The sequence below is a fragment of the Dipodomys merriami genome, unplaced genomic scaffold, assembly GCF_024711535.1.
Source record: "Dipodomys merriami isolate MVZ:Mamm:240054 unplaced genomic scaffold, mDipMer1.0.p SCAF_4, whole genome shotgun sequence".
Lineage (NCBI taxonomy): Eukaryota > Metazoa > Chordata > Mammalia > Rodentia > Heteromyidae > Dipodomys > Dipodomys merriami.
The window spans coordinates 91,677,900-91,704,614 of NW_027205603.1; the positions used below are offsets into that span (position 1 = coordinate 91,677,900).

General features: G+C 43.7%; 1 protein-coding gene across 3 annotated transcripts in view; it reads right to left on the reverse strand.

Annotated features, from left to right (window-relative positions):
* The window catches only part of Fam135b (family with sequence similarity 135 member B), a 247,518-nt gene that overhangs the window by 96,010 nt on the left and 124,793 nt on the right, over positions 1–26,715 (reverse strand). For all 3 annotated transcript variants that reach the window (XM_069991457.1, XM_069991456.1, XM_069991459.1), the window contains exon 3: positions 11,358–11,437. In XM_069991457.1, coding sequence (XP_069847558.1) covers positions 11,358–11,437 — 80 coding nt within the window. The remainder of the gene's footprint in view (positions 1–11,357; positions 11,438–26,715) is intronic.

The window sequence follows — 26,715 nt, forward strand, 5'->3', positions numbered from 1 at the left end:
GGCATATGTCATGTCCTTGGTAGCATATGTGCAAACATTTAAACAAAATAAGAAAAAAATCCATGTAACCTATCACCTATCACAAAAAGGTACAGAGACTATATACCAGTAACTTAATAATGGCTTCTTTAGAGAGAAGATTTGAGTGCTACTATGTGATATATCTCTTGTCTTTTAAAATAATATCCTCAAGGAGAATTTAGCCATTGAGGATTTATGTTGCCAAATGAATGAAGTAATGGAACTTGTAATAGAAAAGCTGTGCTATTCATGTGGCAAAATTATTAAATAAATAAAAGTAGGGGGTTGGGAAGGTGGCTCAGAGTGCTTGCCCTGCATGCATGAAGCCCTGGGTTCCATTCCTCAGTACCACATAAACAGAAAAAGCCAGAAGTGGCGCTGTGGCTCAAGTGTAGAGCACTAGCCTTGAGCTGAAGAGCTGAGGGACAGCGCCCAGGCCCAGAGTTCAGGCACGACGACTGCCAAAAATAAATAATTATAAATAAATAAATAAATAAATGTAATAAAAATAGAGCCAGGCACTAGTGGCTCATACCTGTAATCCTAGCTACAACATGAAGGCTTCTCAAAAACAGAATATATACCCAAAAGAATCAAAGTCAGCTTACTACTGAGGAACTTGTACACCAGTATTTACCACAACAGTTAGCCTTGGTGTCCAGCAATAGGTGAATACATGAAAAAAACTTGGTACAAATACATCACAGAGTTTTACTCACTCATGAAGAAGAATGAAATTATGTTGTTTTCTAGAAAAACAATTGGAAACTGGAGATACCATGTTAAATGAAATAATACAGTCCCAGATGGACAAATATCAAATTCTTGCTCTTGTTTGTAGAAAATAGAGGAGAAACAACACAAAAGCTAGACTCCAAGGTCAGGAAAGTAAAAGGAACGCTAAGGGTATAAGAAAGAGCAATGAAGGGATGAATGTGTGCATGGATCTGGTGTTACCATTTGTAACATTATTATCTACCAATGAAAATGACCAGTTACTCTATGTAACATTATTATCTACCAATAAAAATAACCAGTTAAAAAAACTTTTTAAAGTAAAAAATATTACTTGCTACTGATTTACCTCAGGAGTCATGAAACAAAAGAAAACAAACCCACTGAGGTGAATATGTCCTTTAGATCCCATATTGCTTTGCTCCTTAATAGTTAGATTGGTCAGTTCTCCACTCAAGTTTTTGATCCTTTTTGTCCTTAAAACACTACTGCAGGGGCTGGGAAGGTGGCTCAGTGCTAGAGCGCTTGCCTTTGCATGCCTGAGGCCCTGGGTTCAATTCTTCAGCACCACATAAGCAAAAAGAAAAAAAGCCAGAAGTGGCACTGTGGCTCAAATGGTAGAGCGCTAGCTTTGAGCTGAAGATCTGAGGGACAGCGCCCAGGCCCAGAGTTCAGGCCCCATGACCAGACCAAAAAAAAAAAAAACTCTCTTCTGGCTCCCGTCTCAAGGATTTCAAGGCAATGATCTTCTGAATCTATCCTCAATGAAAGTAAACTAACCACAATGGAGAGTTGGTAATGGTAGTTCCTCACACATTCCTGATTCCATCCACAAGTCCACACTTGCTAGTTCGTATCCGGTTAGGTTAGGAATTGCTTGGACCAGGTTCCTTAATGCCAAAGAAGGAGCTCTACTCAACTCAGTAGGGTCATCTTCTTCCAGCTCTACTCCTAAGTAAAGGAAGAGAGACATAGGCCTAGGAGCATGGCATGTAGATTCTCCCTGTAGCTCTGGCATCGTGAACTATCCCTTCATAAAGAGATACTGTCCCTCTGTAGAACATTAGCCTGGACGTCATAGATAACCAGCTTTAAATACTGTGATGAGAACCAAAACATGTGCCCTGCCTTCCCTGAGTCTGTCTGTAAAGACCAGGAGGAAGAGGACAATTTTCATCTGCATGCAATCACATCTGAGGTGATTCCATGAAGCCAGGCCAGGGAGCCTTCATGGGGTGGGAGCTGTGGACATAGTTCTAAAGGAGGAACAGGAGCAAAGAGGCAAAGAGACAAGCGCAGGCCTCCTGTCTTGGTGGTGCCTGAACATTAGTGGGAAGGTTGACTCACAGGATACATTGACCAACACTGCCAGGCAGTCCAGACTTTCAGGGATTCTCAGATTCAAATTTATGACATGATTGATTAAAATTCAAGATTGAGTTATTTTTTGTGCTAGAGTATAAAAGACTTATTTTTAAAAGTGGGATTGGGAAATTGACCTGAACAATGATGATCTGGTCAGAAGAAAACCAAGGGGAAAAAGGGAGAGACCATAAGAAATGGCCACCGACCAAACAAAGGCTACCACTTCCTCAGTGAACAGGAAGTGGTTCTGAGTGAGCAGGAAGTCGTCTGGATGGAATGAAGGTCATGTGTCAGGGATAACTTGAAAAGTTTTATTTCAAAGACCTAGAATGAACAGCTTAGATATTTTCTGCTATTAGATGCTTTCCGTCTTATATCAAAAGCCCTCCGTCACTTTGGGGGGTATGGGCTGAGATTTCCCTTTGAAATTCTTGCCTGCCTTTGTGTTTCAAGCCATTCTCTGGATATTCTTCCTCATCTGCCCCTTTTCATCTGCCCTCCCCGGAGGAGGTTCACATGGCCTCTGAAGGCTGGCTCACTTCATTGCTAAAATTCATCTCTCTCCACATGCAATGTTATACTCACCTCTGCCCTCAGCCTCTTTGCTAATGACTCCAGATGTGAATCTCAACTCAGAGCTCCTCAGGAACCAATTCCACGGCCCCGGCTCTGGGATGGATTCTACGTGCTTTCTTAGATTCCATTATTTTTAGGAAATGGACCCCTTTTTCTCCTCTGCCCTCAAAAGTCAATCTTATACAGAAGCTCAAACTGTAAAACACATGCACAAGTTTTCATAAATGTAATTTACCTTATATTTTAAATGTCCACTATTTGCTAAGGAAAATTAATAAAATGATGGGATGGTTCTGATTGACATGCAAGTATGAGATCAGTCATTTTGATGCCGTAAATAAGCTTTTCTTTCCTTTCCTTAACAGTGTAAGATACAGTATAACAACACATACACACACACACACACACACACACACACACACACACACACACACACACACACACACACATACATGTGACATTAGTTCCTGGGAAGAAGTATATGGTAACTTCCCCAGGTACTGAGTAGAGAGATGGCTGTCTACGCAGTACCAAATGGCTCTAAGTGTGTGCACAGGATTTCAGTGCCCACCGCTGTAAATCACAGTTGATTGCACACTGGAATCCCCTCAGCAGGGCCTTTCCTTCAGCTTCTGAGCTGACACATCTCGGGGACTGGAAGTTGCAGCACCAGTGCCTGCACGTGGCAAAACACTGACAATCAAAACCCATCTGGACTAACGTTTCAGCTCATAGAACTTTCCCTCACTTTCTCTGTAAGTTCCTGGTACTTAAAACCTGATATAGTCAGTGCACTCTGTCCACACACCGTGGTGGAAAGGTAGTGTGCTGGTGGAGTAAGGGACAGGCTCTGGGCTAGGGGCTCACACGTCTTCCTCTGTGGGGAACCTCCTCATTTTCCTCATTTTCCAGGATGAACCTGGATACCTGGAGTCAGGTTGTCTCAAGAAGAATGGTTCGGGGACAGAGCCTTCACCAAGTGGTTTTCTCTGAGCCTGGGATGCCCAGCCCTCTCCTCCTGAGCTCCCATTGCTCACGTTGGAATCGCCGCCTGTCTTTCCCACACCTTCCCATCGGGGCAGCATTAGCCGGCAAGCACGTATTCGCAGTTCCTCATTCAAAGCTGACGTTCAGGAGCCAGGGATTTGATGCTGAGTTAAGTATTTTACAAGGTTGAAATCCAACATGGGGAAGACAAAGAGATGATTCCTGTCAGCTGTGATAGGAAAGTGATCCACAGCTCTGACACCTTAGGGTGCCCACTTCCTGCACACAAGCTCTCGGTGGCACAGGAAATCTGTTAAGTACATCACCTTAACTAGTCCTCAAAACAGCTTTAATGATTGCTATGTATAAAGAGCTGTTCTAGGTCATGAGACACAAAGGACCCAGCTGGACCTAGGGATAGAAGCTTCTAGCCCGATCTCCTAACTGCTGCTCTATGTCTGAAGGTTTCTTGATTCAGGCAGTCACATAGCAAAGCAGAATGTGTGTGCAAGTGAGTTATTATAGGTGTGCCCTCAGTGGGACCACAGGAAGGCAGGGGGAGACAGGAAGCAAGGAGACAGAGAATGAGGAAGGTAACACTGGCATGCTCCAGAGGCCACACACACGAGGAATTATTTATTCTGAAACGGTAGGAGATGGCTCATGGACAGGCTGGTCACTGAACATCACGTGCAATCTTTGCACCAGTCCAATAGGTGTGAACTCAGAGTACAAGGGACACCTGAGGTAGAGCAGACATGAGCAAAGGCATGTAAGGATGCTTCCTGAAGAAGGGCTTTGAATTCAAGCAACATGAAGATGCAGCCTCCAGGACAAAGGAGGAGAGAGCAACCTGGCTTGACCCCCAGGGAGTTAGGTCCCTGGGCAGCTGGCACCACAGATGCCTGTGGCGTGCAGAGGGCACAGCTAAGGCAGCCGGGGCATGGCTGTCTCTGAGCAGCTGGCTGGGACCTAGCGGGAGCCTAGGAGATGAAAGAATGTCCTTGAAGTGCCAGCGTTCTGCAGGTCATCCACGGTCCCAGCCTGGATGTATCTCTTCGCCGGCCCCAGACGGGACCTCAGAGCCTAGGAGGTGGAGTGTGTTCCCTGCTTAGTATTCCCTATGCGAACGCAGCTTGGATATTTAGGTACACTTTAATGGACCCTACAAAGAAATTAGACTGATTCATTTGAAGAATAAATGTCTCCCCCCAACCCCCGCCCCTCCGCACGGTGAAGCTCTTAAGTGCTTCCACTTAATGGAAATGGAAATTACCTCTCAAAACATTACTAAAACTAATCATGACAATTTTTATACATTTCCACAATTTACGGTGCTAGCTTCTCCTTGTGCTTTGATGAGAGAAGACTAGACTAGCAGATGCCTGCTTTGAGTGCCCCAGTGCCTTGGAGCAGCACCTCCCCATAGTCTGTCCCCACACACACCAAAGGAAATGGCTCCTTTTTGACTTTATCCTCTCTCAAGGCAGGAAGAGATGACAGAATCTATTAAATAGCACCTTTAGGGTGGAACAAAATAGCCAAGGCTATGTATACTCCACATTTTGTCCAGGGTCGTGGGTTTGCTGATTACTTACAACCCTGAACTCAGAAGAAAAGAGGAAAAAGGTGTGAAATAACAGGATTCAATTTTTAGATCTCTTACACAGGTGTTCAGTTCACTTCCTGGAATACCTGAACTCTCGTATTTCAGTTGGCCACCATTATCATCTCTATTTCTCAGGGCACTGCACATTTTCTAGCTTGTAAGAGACACCTTAAGCCTAATACTGGTAGTTCACACCTGTAATCCTGGCTACTCAGGAGGCTGAGATCACAAGATGGTGGTGTAAAGCCATCCTTGGCAGGAGAGTGTGTAAGGCTCATCTCCTGATAACTAGCAAAAAGCCAAAAGTAGACATGTGGCTAAATTGGGAGAATACCAGGCTTGAGCAAAAGAGCCAAGCACGACTCCAGTCCCCGACTTCAAGTCCCAGTGCATGCGCACGCACACACACACACACACACACACACACACACACACATGCACACACACACACATGCACACACACACATGCACACACACACACACGCACGCACACACACACACACACACACACACACACACACACACACACAAGCATACCTGCAATACCTTAAAACTTTATTGATCACAGATGAATACTAATTTGGGTCAAAATGTTCTATGATTGACTCCAATCACTATCCGCTCCTATTTTAGCTATAGCCATTTATAGGTACATAAATGCTGCTGAAAATCAGTTAGGTGTACATACATGCTTTGTCTGACTATTCCTAAGAAGAGAAAAAGTAATATGCAATTCGCATTTAGAGAAACGCACTGAAATCTCTGGGTCCTGGCCCCACTTGAAGGGCAAGCAGCACTCTTGCTTTGTTTGGTTCTGCCTCTTGACCAGGGCTTCATTTCACCCCCAGACAGACAGAAGTGCACAGGCTGGCACCAGCTTGTGTATTAGACTCTGCCTCTGGAAGGCAGCACTGGGATGCAGCAGAGACAGCAAAAGCAGCAGCACCTGGGCCTGCCCCCTGGGCAGGGCACTGTGCAGGCCCGGGCATGCCAGCTGATTTCCTGCTGGGTCCTGTTCCAGCTGCCCCAACCATTCATCCCAATTTGCACCCTCCTGTACACCCACCTTTCTCTCTGTGTAGCCTCCCCTGCTGTTCAACCTTGACCTCCTTTCACATGCGTGTGCATCCTCCTATGCTACACAAAATCACCCTTGGATCTGCACTGCCTTGGGAACACCGCTCTGTATCTTCTCATTAGCTTACACTAACAATATAGGGAGGGGGTGGTTACTGTGGTATCTCCATGCATGGATACAGTTCATTTAGCACAATCTCATCCCTTCCACCATATCCCCAAGCTTCTAATCCTCCTCTCCTTCCCCCTTTTGACAGCACGCAGGTATGTTCAAATTTGGGAGTACTTCTGTAGTCACCTCCACCCCTAAGCTGTCCTTACACCACATTAAGATGCTTTGTTAACTGATATTGATAACGGCCACCATGAATTTTGCAGCAGACACTGCAGAAACATAACGTCACATCTCTCAAACTCAGTTCTCCATTACCCTGCTCCGGGTACAAGTTGAAAGTATGGCCCTGACGCACGTAACTCTGAAGTCAGCGGGTGGGGTTTTCACATGACTGTGTGCAGGGTCTCACCACAGCAGGACCTGCTTCCTGAAAAATCACATCTCTCCACTGGACATTTTCCCAGTTTCCCCGGATATCTATCATGAGGTAACGGGAAGACATCACAGTGATCTTTTTTCCTCTTTCATGTTTTGGAAAAGCCAAGGAATGTCCTGGGCTGAGTGACTCATTAGACCTCTTTGGGGTTGATACATTTCTATTCCGCTGCTGCTGGAGACCATATGGTCTTTAGATGTACGCTGCATGCCAGGGCTGGCCCTCCAAAAGCACTTCCCTTTTTGCTCCACACCTGAGCCCAGAGTAGACCTGATGGTTACAGTCACCCATTTATACATCTGTCCAGTTCTGACTGCTGGGATCTTTCTAGAATGCAATGCCAAGTGCAGGGCTATTCCTAACCAGTGTATGCTCAAAGCCTGTCATAGTCTACTCAAGGAGCTATCCAGCTAACTCAGGCAAGAAACAAATCCTCAGTGTTCCACAGAAATCTTCCCCAAAAGCATTTGTAGAAGGAAATGCTATGATATTCAGGCTAAGAATACAGGGAATTTTTTTGATAATATTCTAGTCACAGGATCTAATTGTAAACATCAAATTTTCAAAATTCACCGAGGCATTATTTCACAGCTAAAGAATCTTTATCTAATCTGTCCATATTGTATAATTTAAACATGCTTCCATATACTGTGGTTATTAGAGAAATGGTTATTAGAGAATGCCCCTTTGTTTATGAAAACCCCATGGATTGCCAGTGCTGGTTTTACTTTGCAATTGTTCTTTCATCTGCACCTTTGTGTGGCCTCCAAACCCAGCCACAGCTCTGCTTCCCTTCTGGGGATGACCCCATTCTCATCAGCACACCAGCTGGCTCACTGGCACCATAAATAATCTTACTGCATTCAGGCTCCAGAGGTATTAATCTTTCTGTTTACTTCTTCCTAAATCCCCCTTCTATACCTGCGTCCAGCTTCTTGCCCTTCCAACTCACATTCAGGACCCCTTCCTGCTTCTGTTAAGCTGCCAGCTCCTAGCTTGGACCACCCTGGATGGATGCACTGATCCACCCGCTGTCATTACACCATATCCCTCCTACCACTTCCGCCTCCTGAGATGAAGCCGAGTCCCTCCAGGGGAGGAAGGTAGCTTCCCACCAAGTTCCCAGGGGTGTATTTTGAGACCCGCACAGGAAAAATGCTGTTTAGTACACCACTATCCTGTGCAGCCCCAGAATTTTCTCCATGCTGCAGCATCACTTACTCTAGTGAATGGTTATTTTGAGCCAGCTATAGGCCCAACACCTTTCTAGTCATTTCATTTTCATAAGTAACTTGCTCCTTACCACACACCCATGAGGTAAATACCACCTACAGCCCTCATTTTATGTATGAAGGACCTGCAAAACAAACTGATTAATAACTACAAAACTCAAGCAAGGTAGAAGGATTTGAACCTGGACAGCTCATACATGGTCCTTATTACTCCTGAACTCTGCTCCTCTAGACTCAGTAAAATTTCTCTGTGTCCCTTTCAGCAACAAATAGAAGGCGTGACATTGGTCAAGATGCATTGTACTCATAAATTGATGTGCTGAATTGAAATCCCTTACTCTAACTACTTGATACAAATAATTTATAAGGCAATGAAAATAAAATCTTACAATTGAAAAAAATTAATCATTCATTTCCAACAAAACAATCCAACTAATGAATATTAAATGCATCATTAGATTCTGCTATTTCCTGGTTCTTTGTCCAATATAACAACCTTCATTGCCAGAAAAGTGCTGTCTTCCTATTTCCCCTTCAGAAACAGTGGCAGGTAATGGAATGGAGAGCGTGTTTGGATGGTTCCTGCAAAGATGGCTGCTAATGTCCTCCGCACACCAAATGCTGGCGGTGCTTCACAGGAAGGGGTGGGGTCCATTTCCTCTCCTCTTGTAGATGGGCTGGCCTTGGCCCTAGTCTTGACCAATGGGATACAGATGACCTTGTGACTGTGCCCCACCTATTCTGCTAGTGACCTGTCTTTTTTTTGGTGAACTTAGCTACCATGTAAGGGGGCTGATCCAGGGCCTACACTCCCCTTAGCCAGAGCAGTCACCTTATGTGAGAGATCAGATCTTTGAGTGAATTTACACTGACCCCATCTTCAGCTGGTATTTCAGCTAACATGAGTACATGAATGATCCTTGCAAAGCCCAGTCAACTGGAAACATCAAAAGGAATAAGCCATCATCTTAAGCACCAGGTTCTGGAGAGCTTTGTAATGTAGCAGTATCTACCTGAACACTATTTTTAAATGGAAAATTCACCTTGAAGAAGAAACCACCAATGCTATCCACAGAACAATGTTACTATAAATTACTGCTGGCCTTTGTGTGCACCTTCTCTGCTAAATAGCCTGCTAATGTGGACACTCAAGGGCATGGCATTCTTATCACAATTATTCCTCTGTCAGAATAGACCAGGAAAGAAAATAGTTTAGCCCTAAAATTGCATTTCATTTTTCAAAATGTATTTATCTTTCTGCAGTGCCATCTCAACTCCTTCTCATTATAAGGAACCGCCCCAGGCTCCGGTAGCAGCACTTGGACACCCAGCACTCTGTAGTCCTCAAAGCTGGGGCTGCCAGCGTCAAGAGAACACACCACAATAAAAAGAAGAACCAAGCTCATGATGCCCAAAGTCCCAGGGAAGAAAAAGGATCAAAAAAGGTGGAGCTCATCAAGTCAACTGGTGTTATTCCCTGCTGCTGTCTAGGTCTCTCCCTCCCCTGGGCTTTTGCCTTGATCCTAAGAACAGGATCATGCTTGGTACCCTTGATCCTGTGCCATGCACAAGAAGAACTGTCAAGCACTTAGCCTCTTCTGGAACATTCATATTTATAACTGCTATGACATGTATTTTTACTTAGAATCTCTAAGACAAACCCTGTGGAGAATGGATTTTCTCTGCATGCCCTGCCTAGTTGTCACACACAGTCCATCCACACACTGTCAAATTCCAAGTTTTCTGCTCTCTAAAGTATGGACACCATGTAGGGGGCCAAGCAAAGGGTGACAAGAAAGGAGGGAGGTAATGGATTCCTGAGTCACCTGAACCTACACTACTTAGGAGAAGAGACTGCCCTTTCCCAAGTCTCCAATTCGTGGCCTCCAAGCAAACAGAGAGAAAATATGGAGACAGGGTGCCTATGATCCTTCACAGTGACTCTGCTCAGTCAGGGAAGAATCAGGAGGTCAGCAGCATCTTCCTCCTTGTACATCGCAGACTGACCTATTCATCATTAGCCAGCTCTTCCAAGCTGTCCTTTTGTTGGTTTGAGGAATGCTGGCCACTCCCAACCTCTCCTATAAAGTGACTCTAAGTAGTCCACCAAGCAGTCCACCACCACGTGTACACTCCTGGCCTCTCTGAGTGTTTAATTACTCATGATTTTAATTCATCACAATCTCATTGACAATTCCAAGTGAGTTCTATGAAATACAACTCTGATCAGAACAGTTTCCTCTACTGGATTTTGTTTCTATAATATTCTTGGTTATCTTTGCTTTTAATATTATATAAAATTTTTTTTGCAGCTCCTGTTTTCTTTTTCTCCATCTTTAAGACCTTCTCATTCTTCTTAAGCATTTCTGGTCTACACATTCCTCCCATGACATGTCTACTAATCTTACACTTTTCTTTCTTTCTTTCTTTCTTGTCACTCATGGGGCTTGAACTCTGGGCTGGGCGCTGTCCCTCAGCTCTTCAGCTCAAGGTGAGTGCTCTAGGGCTTGAGCCACAGTGCCACTTCCGGTTTTCTAGTGGTTTATTGGAGTAAGAGTCTCACGGACTTTCCTGCCTGGGCTGGCTTTGAACCAAAACCCTCAGATAGCCTCCTGAGTAGCTAGGATTAGGTGTGAGCCACCAGTGCCTGGCTCACACCTATTTTTCTTAAAGTCATTTCTGTATTTGTGAGTCTGTTTTATTACAAACAAGAGCATTAAACCCCACTTAATGCTCTGGGTTCCCCTGGACAGGGACGTTGGTATTCATGGCAGTCCTCCTCACATGAGATGCTGTCTTTAAGATCCCATACTGAAACTAGAAAATGAGATGACTGTCCACTTCCTCAGCTGATAACCAGTACTCTGTAACCATAGTTTTCTCCATCCCAGGAGCTGCCAGAAGCTGCTCAGTACTGTGTCCCACTCAGCTCTTCCCTGACATGACTGCAACCAAACCTTCCCAGTTCTACTTCCCCTCCCCCTAATTAGGTACCAACCATTCCTGAATGTGATTTTCTCCTGCCAGGTCTCACTTTCAACAGTGTACATACATGGCCATTGCCAACAGTGCATCTCCATTTCCCTGGATGACAGTGATTGGGGGGGGTTCCCATGAGCCGTTTACACTCCCCTCCGCCTGGGCACATGGTGACAAATAACGGCGTGCCTCTGGGGCAAGCATCCACGGCATCTTTCCACTCACCTGTCTGCCCAGCAATGGAAGCACTCAGTCTGTGGGGAATCCTGGAGGACACCTTCAAGGTCACTCGGATCTGGTAATACCTAAGAGGAGATCAAAGGATAAACAGCTGAAGGTCTTGACGTCCCTGTCTTGAGTCTTACGAATACCCAAACTGGAAAGACACGCACACAGGAAGATTCTAGGAAGCCTGGGTGGCAAGGAGAAAATGTGTCTTATCAGCAGAATGGAGGAAGGGAAGGAAGAAGTGGGAGGCAAAAACTTGAGGTCACCTGGGATCACATGAGTGTGAAGTTGGGAGTGAGGGAAATAGAGAAAGGGAGCGGGTGAGATGGCATGATTGTACAGGAAGAAGTGGGAGTGGGCGGGATGGCGTGATTGTCCATGGAGAAGTGGGATCTGGCGGGACAGCGTGATTGTCCATGGAGAAGTGGGAGTGGGTGAGATGGCGTGATTGTCCATGGAGAAGTGGTTGGAAAATCCAATGTCACAGGAAAATATGGAGCGTAATAAGGGTGGAAAACAATAATACCTGGAAGTTGAGTTGTTTTCATCTTGTGATACACACGCATAAACACACAACCACACTTCCTTAAGACATGCAGAATCTAAGCTGTCCTTCCTGGAAGTTCTATGTGAAACCCTTGCCATTTGCTTATCTTACCTGGAGTAATTCCCTCCTTTTTCAAGGTTCTGGCATTTCAGGACACTCTACAGCCTCCCCTGCTCTCCAAGGCCTCTTTTGGGTTTTCTTTTGATACAAGTGCAAATGCATCCTTTGAAGTATTGTGCTTGGAATGAATGACCTTTAGCATATAAACACTTGGGGTCACTTCTGGCATCCTAATTGTTCTCTTTTTCTAATAATTTCAAACCTACTGTAAAATGAAATGTGACTAACACGAAGCGAAAGGAAGGAAAATGGACCATGAACACATTCACGTCCCCTGGTTCACTGAGCTCGTAGCTGGAGATGGCAGATGCTCCATCACTAAATCAGAGACACTGGGGATACTCATGGAATGTTTCTCTGATGGCCCTACATCTATTTGGATGTGTATATGAAAGCCAGGGAAGGATAGAGCTAGAAGCTCCATTTATGACTATAGTTTGGGTGGTACTGTGAGCTCTGTGACTTTGAATATATCATGCAATTTTTCCAAACTCGTTTCTGTATCTCCAAAATGAAGGTTTGCAGAAGATACTTACCTTTTATTGGTATTATAAAAGGTGATGGACAAAGAGTACATTTCTTACTGGACAATGTCACCATTTTCCCTTGCTTTCTCCCAGGTTTTCCTTCCTGTCCCCACCCATACTTGTACAGTTCATTTTTAACGTAGTGTCTAGTGAGTACCACTGCCACATTGTTCTGCAGCAGCTTTATCTGAAATAGCCCAGCATCCCTTCAATAAGTAATGATTTAAGCAATAACTATTTACTAATAACTGTTGAGCAATAAAGTATGAAAACTCTATGCATCTGAAAACCTGAAGATCTTTCATGATGATCATGTTGATCTAAAGAAATCCACTCCAAACAGGTGGGTGATTACATTAATATGGCATCCTCAATACAAGAAAAATTATGAATATTGGGCATGCAGAGTACAGGTGAGTGGTTTCCTGGAAGCAAGGGAAAAGGTGGGAGTGGAATGAAAGAGCAAGACCAGGATGCTGGTGGGGATTAAAGTGTTCTACACAGTGACTGGTTCTAATACTGAACTCCAGAATCACAAGACGTCACCACTGTGGTCACAACACAGCATGCCTTTGAGTTAAGTTTTACACCTGCCTGTAAATCTGTAATGATCTCAAAATAATTTTAAACATTAAAGCAGCTTTTCTTGCTAAACAAGAAAATCACAATGGTATATATATATATATATATATGGGCCCACACCAGCCTCCAGGCAATTAACACACCAAAAACTTTTAAGGGAATTCTAGGTTCTATTTAATCTAGCTTTCTGCTCTCCATTTTTATAGAAATACAGATGCAGAAAGAGTACACTACTGCTACAGTGTGATAATCTGAATTTAATCCTTATTGTGAGCTATTAAGAGGTGATGCCAGGTGGGACTTTTAAGAGGGGATTAGGATGTGAGGAGTGGGGGTGGGCTTTGTCCTACTGAACAAATTAATCCACTTCTGGATTCATGGGTCCACAGGTGAGTAGCTATCTTGGGAGGTTCTGCTGTGACCGTGCGCTGCCTCTTTGGCGCACCCTCTCCCCTGGTGCTCCGTGCTGCCTCCAGGTTCTACTGCCATCCCCATCGAGAAAACCTTTCACAGATATGGCACCCGGCACTGGACTGCCAGTTCCCAGAACTATGAGACACAACTTTCTCGACTTTGTAAATGCCCCAGCCTCCAGCATTCTGTCACAAACACAGACTAAGACAACTACCATTTGGAAATGCTACTGGGAATGGCACAACAAATAACCATGGCATCCACGTGGCTCAGAGAGAGACTGGCAGAGAAACCTTACGTGTCCACCACAGAGCTAACCTACAGCTGAGCATCGCGATGTGCAAACAATGACTCCAGGCTGCTAGGTCTTTCTATGTTTGGGAGAATTAGAAGTCTGATTCTTTAAAGCGTAACATGTTTCATTCTAATCAATGACAATGGCAGCAGCACTGATAGGAAAATCCAATAGTGCTGGTAACCATGGCCACAATATCTTCAGAAAAGCAATGTGACAACAAGGTGAAATATGCTTGAAGACCTCTCAGGCCAGGAACTGTTTGACTGTTATTGATACAATTATGAGATATTTCTCTTTACCTGTACATTTCTGAAATTCCATCACAAAAGGCACTGGCATAAACCCCATCAGCAGCACAACTGACTTCATATTCTACTAGTTTTTGTTTTTTGTTTTTTTTTGTTTTTTTTGTTTTTGTTTTTTTTTGTCAGTTGTGGAGCTTGAACTCTGGGCTTGGGCACTATCCCTGCGCTCTTCAGCTCAAGGAAAGCACTCTACCACTTGAGCCACAGCTCCACTTCCTGTTTTCTGGTGGTTTATTGGAGATAAGAGTCTCACAGACTTTACTGCCCAGGCTGGCTTTGAACCAAGATCCTCAGATCTCAGCCTCCTGAATAGCTAGGATTACAGGTGTGAGCCACCAGCCCCCGGTTTTGACTTCATATTCTAAAGACAACTTGAGCACCCGACAGGCTAGGCACTTCCCAACGATACTGTTCTTAAGAGATGGAGCTGCTATGCTGAAGATTTATTACACATCTCTATGCAAGAACCTTACAACTTTGGTGGGGGGGGGAGATGGGGGGGGATTTGGGGGGAGATGGGAAGGGATGGGAAGGGGAAACAAAGAGGAGGCAACATTGCTTGATAAGAAATGTACTCATTATCTTGCCCATGTAATTGTAACTCCTCTGTATGGTATTCTCACAATAAAAAATAAATAAATAAATAAAAGAACCTGCTGGCTCCAGAAACTTATTAATCTCCTAGAAATCTTTTGTGAAACACAGCACTGCCTCCAGTGTTAACCATGGGAGAAACTGTGTCATTAAAGACCTCTCACCCCTTGTCAAAGCTATGAAGCTAGGAAAGGGCAATTAGGATATCAAGAGAAATGCAAGTTCTGATTTTCCTTCTAAAGGAGTTGTCCTTCATTGTATAAATTAGACCCTTTTTATAACTGATTCCTAAAACCTCCCTGAATTCTTGTGCCTTAAGAGCACTTGATCCTACTAAATCTCATGTTAAGGACTCCATCATCTGACTTTCATGTGTCCCATACGCAGCAGTTGAAAGGTGTAAGTTGCAATCTGATTGACGTATTTGGCTCTTTCCTGACTACATGAAATGCTTCATTTATAGTAGTATTTCTCTTTTGTTTCATTTGAAGGTCAAAAATCCATAAACCGCGCATCTGTATATAATATAGATGTGATTTGTTTGATCTTCTGCTGGATTGTTTATGTGTATACTATGATTTCTGTTGAAGATGAGAAAGTTAACATTTACAGATAAAGAGATCTGTCTGAATTAACATTGTTAATCACATACACAAATCTCCAAGAACAACACTGGTTACCGTATGTCATACAAATGCCTTCTAGTCATCCTCTTTCTAGCCTGGACCATTGAATTAAGATACTGTGAAGGAAGTTCATTTAGCTCCAGTCTTTGGAGAATGAACAAATGGCGAAAGGAGATGATGCAAGCCAGCTGTGGTAGCTCCTGCCTGCAGTCCTAGGCGGTAGAGGAGGCCAAGATTGGGAAGACTATTGCTCTAGGTCAAGTCAAGGTTAAAAGTTTGAAAGAATTTACCTCATCCAATAAAAATTATGTGTGGAAATGTGGATCTGTCATCCCAACTAAGTGTGAAGCATAAAGAAGAGCACCACAACGCTCCACAAGCCACCCCAGGTAAATGTGAGAGCCTATGCAAAAAAGAAAGACAAAGCCGGGTGCTGGTGGCTCACACCTGTCATCCTAGCTATTTAGGAGGCTGAGATCTGAGGATCACGGTTCAAAGCCAGCCCGGGCAGTAAAGAGACTCTTATCTCCAATAAACCACCAGAAAACAGGAAGTGGTGCTGTGGCTCAAGCTGTAGAGTGCTCGCCTTAAGCTGAAGAGCTGAGGGACAGCGCCCAAGCCCAGAGTTCAAGCCCCACAACCAACAAAAAATAAAAAAGAAAGACAATAAAAAGGGCTTTAGGGTATGGCTCAAGTGGTAAAGGACCTGCCTAGCAAGCTTGAGGCCTGAATTCAAATGTCAGTACCACCAAAAAGAGAAAGGAAGAGGAGGAGGAGGAGGGAGGAGAAGAAAGAAGAAGGAGGAGGAGGAGGAGGAGCAGGAGGAGGAGGAGGAGGAGGAGGAACAGGAGGAACAGGAGGAACAGGAGGAACAGGAGGAGGAGCAGGAGGAGGAGGAAGAAAAAAAGAAAGAAAAGTAGAGGAATGAGGGAGAATGAGTTCCAGCCAGCACAAAGAAACGTTAAGACTGTGAGATGGAAAACTAAGACACTGCTGATGTGTCTACATCATCTACATTGGCACTGGACTCTTTAGTTGTTGTTGTTGTTGGAAATGATACAGACAGACATTCTTCACTGATTCCTATCCACAAGTGTGGCAATAACCATGTGCTGCCCAGAATGTAATAGGCAAAATTCCTTTCCCCCAAGACATCTAAGCCCTCAAATTCATAACTTAATACATTAGGCAAAAGAGAATTAAGGCTGCAGATGGAAGTCAGGAAAAATTATCATAATTACTAAGATACATTCAGTGAAATCAAACAAAAGAGAGAAAATAGGAGACAAAACAGAGACTGCAGTGTGAGAAAGATTCTACCAACCACTGCTGGCTTTGAGACTAGAAGGGACCATCAGCCAAAGAAGTTGACAGCATATAGAAGTGGAAAAGGTTTGGAAAAAGATTCTCCCTACCACAAAAAGAGATTCAAATGTATCAAAATAAAGTTTTATACAAGTAAAAAAAAAAAAGAATTGTAGCCCACGTAGCATCCTGATATCATCTCAATGAGAAACATTTTAGATTTCCAACCTCCAGCATCTTTGAACATGATATCTTTATCATGTAAACCACTAAAGTTGTAGAAGTTTGTCAGCTTTCACATTTCCTCACAACAAAATTAATAGGAATGATTGGTGAACCATATCCAGTGCATGACTCGAGGATGTCTGTCGGTCCTAGTCACTTCACTATTTGCTGCAGTTTGGATCTTGCATGTTGCCAAAAAAGCCATGGGTTGGAAAACTTGGTCATGAACCTCTCTTGATACAGACAGGTTGGGAAAACTTTAGGAGGAAACTTTAGCCTAGTGAAAGGCAATTAGGTTACTGGGGGGGGGGTGTATGCAGTCCTTTCCTCACTCTCTTTCCTTCCTACTCCTCCTGTCTTGAGGTCATGAGACTTCCTTTCACACATAGGCCTACCACCATGATACAATGAGCTTCCATGGTCCTGTGCCCACAGTCTGAAGCCAGGAACTAAAATAAACTGCTCCTTGTTGTAAGTACCTGATTGATCTCAGGATCTTATCACCTCCGTGGGAAGCTGAGTGACATACTAGCTAGTGGAAATTTTGGTGTTAAAATTCTGAACCATTTGAGTAAAACCACATTTACTTTTTGAAAGTAAAACAAATTCTTCAAACTCCATAAGCTCACCTACTTTTCTTTCATCACTAGGATTCCAATTACACTTTTGATCTGATCACTAATTTTTTTAATATCATTACAGTCCCATGTATTTGTCTATTTTCTGAAAAGCACCTTGAGAATAGAAATGCTGTGTCTTGCCTTTTTTTGTATTCCTTGCGGCTCTAGCAGCTGCACTAAAGAGGGAAAAGCATCTAATAGGCATCTGTTCTCAGCCGATTATAGAAATTTCCATTACCACCAGCTGCTGACGGAGACAAACCATGCTCTGCTCTTCTGTGTGTCCCCAGCAGCTCGCATAGGTTTGGCAGGGGGTTAGCATTCAATACATGTCAGATGGATGGATGGATGGAGGTCCCAATCACATAGACTTTTTCAATAAACTACAGTGCTATACCATTCATTTCTCCTGTGTACATTCCTGGGACAGACTGAGATTCATACACAATTTTCATAAAGCTCATAAAGCCAGAAGCAGTAGCCTGTGATGGGAATTCAGATATCTCTGACTTTTTGTCTTCATCACTTTCATTTCAGTATATTACAAAACAACTTCTCTGATCCAAAGACATTTGACATGACCTGAAATATAAATCACTGTTAGGAAAAGGCCAAAAAAGCTAACAAGTAACAAGCTTACATCAGTAACTTTTTTCTCTAAGCCTCTCTCTCTTCTAGATATGTTTAGGAAATCCACACCTGTACCAGCCTTCCAGATTCACAATGAGGCGCTAACATAAACACAGGAGAGCTTCTATGAAATGTTAACATCAGTGATGCTTGTCTCTCCTTAAAGGAAAATGATCCTCTCCTTGATCATCATGGTCAGGGACTCTTAAGTCTAAACAGTCATCCTTCTTGCTGTTTACAAATGTCAAGTCACATTTTACCTGAGTTCTCAAATCTACAGAAACTCAGAACGGAGAGAGTATTCATCAATCTTACTTTGCTAGCTAACACTCTCCAAAGCATCCATCTCTAAACACACCCACAGAGCAACACAGATGTCGCTTAGTGTGGTGATAAATATTCCAATGTTCATTGTTTCCATGAGATGAAATAAATAGAGTAAATCATTTCCCCCAAGTTTTTGAAACTTGTAAAATTCAGAGCTGAGACAAAAAATGGAGGAAATCTCATTTTTTTAGTGTGGCTCTTAACCATTGTGCAATGCAGCCTATTGGAACAGAAGAATCAAAAACTTGAAAGTATTGTTTGTATTTACAAAGAAACTAGGAAGAAAATCAATTAAGACACATTTCCAAAGTGATCCCGTTGGTGAGTGAGTCAAGGAGAAGAATGCAAATTTACAAGCATAGAAGGGCAAGTAGCGTTTTAGGTTTTTATGAAATGTGACCAATTGGGTTACAGGTGGAATGAGCTTTCATTTTTTTTCTCTAACTTTTTTTCTTAAACTTCTCTTGTTTTAAGTTACCTTCCCAAGCCGTCCTCCAATCCGCGTTACTTACTTATTTGAGAAAGATTATTCATAGGCATGATATACTCCCACCAGTCATTCTTACTTAGGAACTTAGGGAATTCTGCATCTGGCCATGGTATAGAAATAGAAGCTAAAATTACATTCTACCACTTAAGCAACTAAGTAACAACTGGACAAAACCAATGAAGTGAGAGATTTTAAGACACTAGCCAATGGGGAGAGGAAGACTGCCATCCCTGAGCGCCGAGACTCGAGGGAGAAGAGCCTGCTTGTCCCAGCATGGAGGCATCCCAGGGAGGAGGAAATGGTACGGGACTGAATGCCCTTACAGAGTGAAGGGGACCACTTCTGATCTCAAAGAGGCAAAGGTGGCTGCAACGCTCAGACCAATATCCCAGAGCAAAGCCAAGGAAGAGAGGGAGTGTCTTGAACAGATGACTCTCCTCTGGACTCTGTAGCCAGTTCAATTCTCCACTTTTTGATAAGAAAATTGATTAGATTGGGGTGGGGGACTGGTGTGGTGATGGAATGAACCAAGAGGAAGACATAAATAGCTTCAAAATAAAAGAACAAAAAATCTCCTCCATGGTCTCCAATGTATCCCTCAAGGACACAAATGCAATTAAGCCTTCGAAGCCTGTAGCATGCTCCAAATCTAGATTCAGAGGTCTACCATTCCTAGCTTCCATCAATACAAAAGGTTGTATCCAGACTAGAAATCGTCCTTGTGCCCAGATTTCTTATCATCATCTATTCTCAAGACATCGCCTCACACCACTTGGCTGCCACAGTTGCTAATATTAGCATTATTATTATTTATTATTATTATTATTATTCTTAGTACTGATTGGCATTAATCCTTGGACTAGCTTGATTCTCTACCATTTACATGCACTGACTTTTGAATGTAACTAGGTACTATGGTGACACGATTTTGGGAATTGGAAAACTAAGTCAGAAGAGAAGATAGATAACATGTACCAAACAGATGATGGAGTAGGTACTGTCATTTCTTTCTTGTGTCAGAAACTGTATTTACTAAGGTAGCACTGGAGACCCCTGACTCCCCTCCTCTTAGATTAAAATAAAAAACTCAGGAAATTCAAGTTCTATGGCTAAAATCACGGCAAGTAATGGGAAATCTAAGCTGTTGGCACTTAATAAACATTTATCCAATCAAGCTGTTTTTAAACTGAGCATCTACAGAAACCTATTAACACAGTTATTACATTTAAGTGGCTTTCCGCCAAGCAGCAGTACGTTTTGATTGTGCACAATTTCCCATCCTTTGAATGGGAGTTGCTATCCTGAAATTGACCATAGAGGAGAGATTCACAGCATGGCATCTGACACATGTTATGCTTTTATTTTCTTTAATAGCTGACTTTTAAACAATTGTCAGCACACCATTGCTTCCTTTCTCTTCTGAGATTACTATTTTGACTTTCTAACTCAAGGAAATCTCAAGTCCAATCTGGAACAATTCTAAGAGAAAAATCATGGCCAAGCCTCAGAGAAACATATTTTATTGTGCTGAGAACTGTCAATGAGCCACCGGATATGTAAGTAAAGCACCTGGCAAAATCTTTCTACAAGCTGGAAGGAAGAATGCCAGTCACAAAGTGTCACCTTTTGTCCAGAGTTATGGACTTTACCCTCTGTCCCCTTTCCTCATGCGTATTAAATCAAAACAAAACCAAAGCAAAAATGCTTCCCTTAGCAACTAGAGACTAAACTATGAAATCTAGGGGTTTTGGTTTGCAAATGGGGGCTATCCGTTACCATTGGGGGTTGATCTAGAAATCAAAACAAATGCGCAAAGTAAAAATGGCTTTCAAAAATGGTAGTTATGATTACTGCTAGCTATATCTCTGCATAGCAACTCCTAATATGTTCAGAAACAAACATCTGTGTTTACCAAAGAGATTCACGCAGGAACTTCCCCCAGGACCACAACTCGCTTAGCAGCAGTGGCTGCAGACAGAAGTAGGAGATTGCCAAGCTACTGGAAAACTGAGAAGTCTCTGCAGCCTTTATCCCTCTCTGCTGTTTTTATTCCCAACAGGTGGAGGACCCGTTGTTCCCACCTGATGAGTCACCCCAGATGGGGATTCTAAGTTGCAGGAGTGGCCATGTGTCAATGTTGCTCAGAAAGTGTCTGGTGCCAGATTCTGTGTCACCCAGAGATGCACCATTGCAGGTAACAAGAAAAGCTCCTCCACTAAGAGGCTGGCATAAGAGCCAGCAGCTCTTTCCTTCTACTCTGAGGTACATTTGATTTCCTCCACCTTGTGATGCTTGATTAAATGAGCTTCCTTGAAAGCCAGCCTTTGAGAAGCAGGCACAGCTTGACGTGACATGGGTAATTTAAAACTTCAGACCAGAAAATTTGCTGTGCAAACTCACACTGTGTCAGGGGTCTCTGCAGAGTGGATTTATGTAACTGGCAAGACCAGAACCCACCACGGGCTCCCGGCAGTCAGAGAGTGCAGGAAGGATTGGGAGCCAGCACAAGCACATGCATCTTTCATAAAAAGCATGAAATGAAAGCATGAGCTGTCTCCCCAGAGCTCTGGCTCTTTGGCCTCAGACAGCTCTTGTGTTAAATGCGGCATTTGTCACTTACGGAGGGTGCATGACCTCGCGCAATTCGTGTTGCCTTTCTAAGCATTGGTATGCTCACCTCACTTGTAATAATCAATTGTAGTGAGAAAGGAATGTAATGAAATGCATTTTATGCACAAGACGCTGTAAACACCAATTCCCATCAAAACAACAATAATTGCAATTATTATAGTCTACTCAAATGTTGCTTTTCAGAGGATGAGAAAAGAGGAAGATGTTCTTTAAAGATTTCCATTGTCTGTGCTAGAATCAGAGGCTGCTGATCTTGGCCCTTGATCTATTCTACTTAAACAAGATATTTGGACCTAACTAAATACTGGAATATTCTACGTATTGAGATGAAGTGATAGCAAAGGTCCTTCTACCTTCTACTGTTGCTTTTAGACTGTCCATATTATGGTTGTTAAACAACTGAATCAGAGCAAGAATAATTGAAGTCACCAATTCTTTCAAGTCAAAGTTAGCCTGTGTCATCAACTTGTGTCAAGCCACCTTCCAAGTCAATATATTTCAAGTCAACCTGAAGCACTATACTAGGTATATTCTAGGTATTTCGTATGCATTGCCACCTTCTTTCTTTTACTTTTTTTTTTGTGGTGTGTGTGTGTGTGTGTGTGTGTGTGTGTGTGTGCGCGTGTGTGTGCGTGTATATGCGTGTGTGTGTGTGTGTGTGTGCATGTGTTTGTGTGTATACACTGGTACTGGACTTGAACTCAGGGCCTCATGCTCTTGCTTCCTTTTTTCACTCAAACTGGTGCTCTACCACTTGAGCCACACCTCCACTACTGAATGTTTCATGGACTTTTCTGCCCAAGTCGGTTTTGAACTACAATCCACAGATCTCAGCCTGCTGAGAAGCTGGGAGTACAGGCGTAAGCCCCCAGTACCCAGCTATATGGTCACAATCTAGGTGGTCATTGCTCCACCCAATATTCTCATATCAAAGATGAAATTCAAAATCAAACAAAAAATACCTTACAGGCCCAGAGCTTAAAAAATCACTGCCGGGTGCTAGTGGTGATTCATGCCAGTAATCCTAGCCACTGGAGAGACTGAGATCTGAAGAATCACAGTTTGAAGCTAGACAAGTGAAAAAATAAAAGCCTGCAAGATTCTGTCTCCAAAATAGCCAAGAAGAAAGGATGGCTGGAAATGTGGCTAAAGTGGTAAAGTGCCAGCCGAACAAAACAAGCTAAGCAAGTATGAGGCCCTGAGTTCAAACTCTGGTACTGGTAGACCAAGAATGATAGAAGACTTCCAAGTCACAAAAGTGTCTTGAAAATTGGAGTTGATTCATGCATAATGGCAACCAACTGAAATGACCAAAGGGTTCGGCGGTGATAAAAACTAGGATACCGAGAGCAAACATTGAAAAGTCATGCCACTGAGACTTCAGGCGAGCAGAAGCTGCCTGTCCACACCATGCACACTCCTGCTGCTGGGTTACGGTAAACTGACTGGTGCCGGGGTCAAGGCACCAGGGCAGTTGCTGAGGCCTCATGAGAGGATGAGGAAAACCGTCCTTGCCCCAGAAGAGATCACAGGCTCGCAGAGGAGGGAACTGACGCCCCAAACACTAACTGTAGTCAGAAGAAGGCACTTGGGGCTTAAGGACCAATGAGACTTACAGCCAGACTAAACAGAGCGGGGAGCAGTGTGTTTCAGTAAGGACCAGGGTGTGCCCAAACCAGAAGTGAAGGTAAAGCTGAAAGTCTCCAAAAGGAGTAAGAAGGAAAAAGGACAAAACAAATGTTACCTTTCAAAAACAATAACAATGCAAGGGATGGCAGTCTGTGTGATTGCTTCACCTCAGTCCACGAAGATGAGCACAGTAGCACACACTTGTAGTGCCGGCTAAATGGGATGCCTAATTAGGAGAACCATGGTCCAAGCCAGCCTAGGAAGAAATTTGAGACCCTATTTGTAAAAAAAAAATGCTGAAAGTCAAAAGGCCTGCAGATGTGCTCAAGCGATAGAATCCCTGTCTGAGAAGCACAAGGCCCTGAGTTCAAATGCAAGCACTGTTGGGGGAAAGAAAAACAGAAAAGACTCTGCAACACTGTTGAAAAACAAACTACAATTTAGGTAGGGAGGGGAGGTGGCGGGGAGGGAGGAGTGTAGTTGTGGAGGTGGGAGGGAAGGGATGGTAGGGGAAAAACAAAGGAGGAGGTAACAATGCTTGATAAGAAATGTACTCATTACCTTACTCGTGTAACTGTAACCTCTCTGTACAGTATCTTCACAATAAAAAATATTTTTTAAAAGTATGGTGGTTAAAGGGATGCACCATGACATCAAAACAAGCTAGATGTGCACACCAAATTTTTCACCCTCTGGCTATAGAACCTCAGAGAAATTATTTAACATCTTGGAGCTACCAGTTTTTCATGTAATGTGCACGTAAACAATTAGACACAAATTGTAAGATTGAGTGCCATACAAAAGGTTTGGCACAGCCTCAAGTAATTACTTTAATAATTATTAGTTGGATTGATATTTTTAGTGAAATTATTATCATGGAAAAATCATGGTCTGGGAGAAGTATGGCTTTTAGAGCACAACCTTGGTTTGGGCTCTGCTTCTGCTACCTTCCAGGCATGTGACATTGAGGGAATCACTTCACATCCCCAAGTCTCAGTTTACCCATTTGTCAAGGAGGAATAATAACATCAGCCTCTTAGAGTACATAAATGAGGTCCTGTAGACCAAGCATAGGCACCTTGCAGACATTTGGGAAAATACAAGAGCCTTGAAATTTTAGAATGATGATATCTTCTACTCTGCTTTCCTAAAATTCGCACGTGCGCGTGTGCACACACACACATCCACATACCTTCAGGCACAAGGTATCTAATAGGATACCAGGGAAACCTATATAAACAAGAGTGAGATTGTGGATGGAGATGTATGTATGTATGTATGTATGTATGGATGGATGGATGGATGGATGGATGGATGGATGGATGGGTGGGTGGATGGATGGGTGGATGGATGGATAGGTGCGTGGGGTAGATGTATGAGACAAGGATAGATGGATGAGTCAATGGACTAATGGAGCAAATGAAGACTGATCAATTGACAGGTAGGTGGATGGATGGATGACTGGATAGACCAAAATGGACTGGTAAAACAACGGGTGGGTAGGTGGATGGAGAGATGGAAGGCAGTAGGATAAACAGATGAGTGATAGAGGAGTAAATGAGCAAATATAACACATGAGCCCCTGACCATTTTACCTCTTTCTGTATTTCTGCTTTTGAGGAGAATCTGTCACTTTCACAACCTTAATTTATGTCCTCTCCATGGCCTCCTTTGCCTCTTCATTGCCTTTTGAAATGAAAACTACTGGGTGCCTGAAGTCATCCCAGAAATATCAAGGGATTCCTTGTTTGTGTATATATTTCTATTTCCTCATCCGCTCTTTCTCTCTCCAAAGCTGTTCATACAGAATAACAACAACAAAGAGATCCCCTTATTAGATGCTCAGTGGTTACAGTGGAGAAAGGTGCAGTCAGACCGGAGGCAAAAGATCCCGCCTGAAATAAGGGCCGGCGAGCTGTGGGCTACCTCGCAACTTCACCATGAAGACTGATCAAGGCAGTGCACATGATAATGCCAAACCACAGTGCCTGGTTGGTAATGCAAACTCACTTTGGACCCAGCTGTTAATATTAATAATCGCATTATTACTGGTGCTAAAAAAAAAAAGCCCTGTCCACAGTGCGTGAGAAGCCTTGAGTGAAACAGTACGTGGTTCAACAGAAGGACACAAGGGGGGAAGCCTTTAACACTCCAAAGAAAGATGCCCATGACCGCAAATGCGCCCGCATAAATCTGGGCATGCTCACACTGGGCTGTTTCATCCCCGACCTGTTACTTAGGAAAGGGGACTTTTCTCACTCTCACTTGCCCATCTCTTTTTTCCCTCTCCCTCTCTTTTTTCTCTCTCATTTCCTCTCTTACTCTCTTTCCTTATTCTCACTCTCCTCTCCTTACCTCTTCTCTTCTTTCCCCTACCCACCTCTCTCCTCCCGGCTTTTTCCCTCCTCTCTCCTTCTTTCCTCTCCTCATATCCTCCCTCCCCCACACACATTCACTCACTTCCCTAACTATAAAGCCCAGGTATCTGTTGTCTGCTTTGTAGCCAGATACTAGCCAATCATTTTTATTAGCAATTTTCTCAACTTGTTTTTTTGGTCAGTCATGGGTCTTGAACTCTGGGCCTGAGCTCTTCAGCTCAAGGCAAGCACTCTACCGCTCAAGCCACAGCGCCACTTCTGGTTTTCTGATGATTAATTAGTGATAAGAGTCTCATGGACTTTCCTGAATGGGCTGGCTTTGAACAATGATCCTCAGATCTCAGCCTCCTGAGTAACTAGGATGACAGGTGTGAGCTGCCGGGACTCAGCTCTTCTCAACTTTTAATCAAGGTTTCATGAGTTCAAATCTCTGGCTGCCAATCCAGTGGTGCAGAGAATACCATTCCCTGGATGATGAAAACTACCCCTCCCCATGTGTTTCCTGTCCTAGAGTTCTAGAGAAAGCAAACACCGTGTGTCACAAGAATGGGAGAGCAGAGCCTGGAAAGCCGTGCTCCCGCGTGCCGGGCACCGCCAGCCTTGGCTTCCCTCACCACTTGCCATCAGCCTTGCCATCACTCCTGTTGTTTCTACGGCTCTGAAGCTCTGCTCTCTCAAGTCAGAACTGTCGTGCTAGCTCTCAGGCCGGGAACACACGTCTGTAGGCTGAAGGAACCCTGGGCATGGACACCCTTGTCATATTAATAAATGAAGCAGGCCTGCAGAGATTTAAGTGGCTTCCCCAGGCTCAGCTCTGATAAGCTCGCCAGAACACGGATGAGTTCCTGAGTTCCTGTGCCTCCGCCTTCATCCTTGTTCCTGCCCCCCACCTTCCGATGCTTCCCAAGCAAGACCTGTATCCAGAACTCTCCCTGGACCCAGACAAGGAGCCATCTCCAGAGGAAATGACGCCAGCCTGCCATCTCCAGCCCTGCCTGCTCTGGGTATGGCATGCAGGAAGGGACAGGAAACCTTTGTTGACTTAACTCAGAGTCCCCAAAGCACTGCTGAGGAATGAATGTCTGCAATCACAAATACAGTATTTGA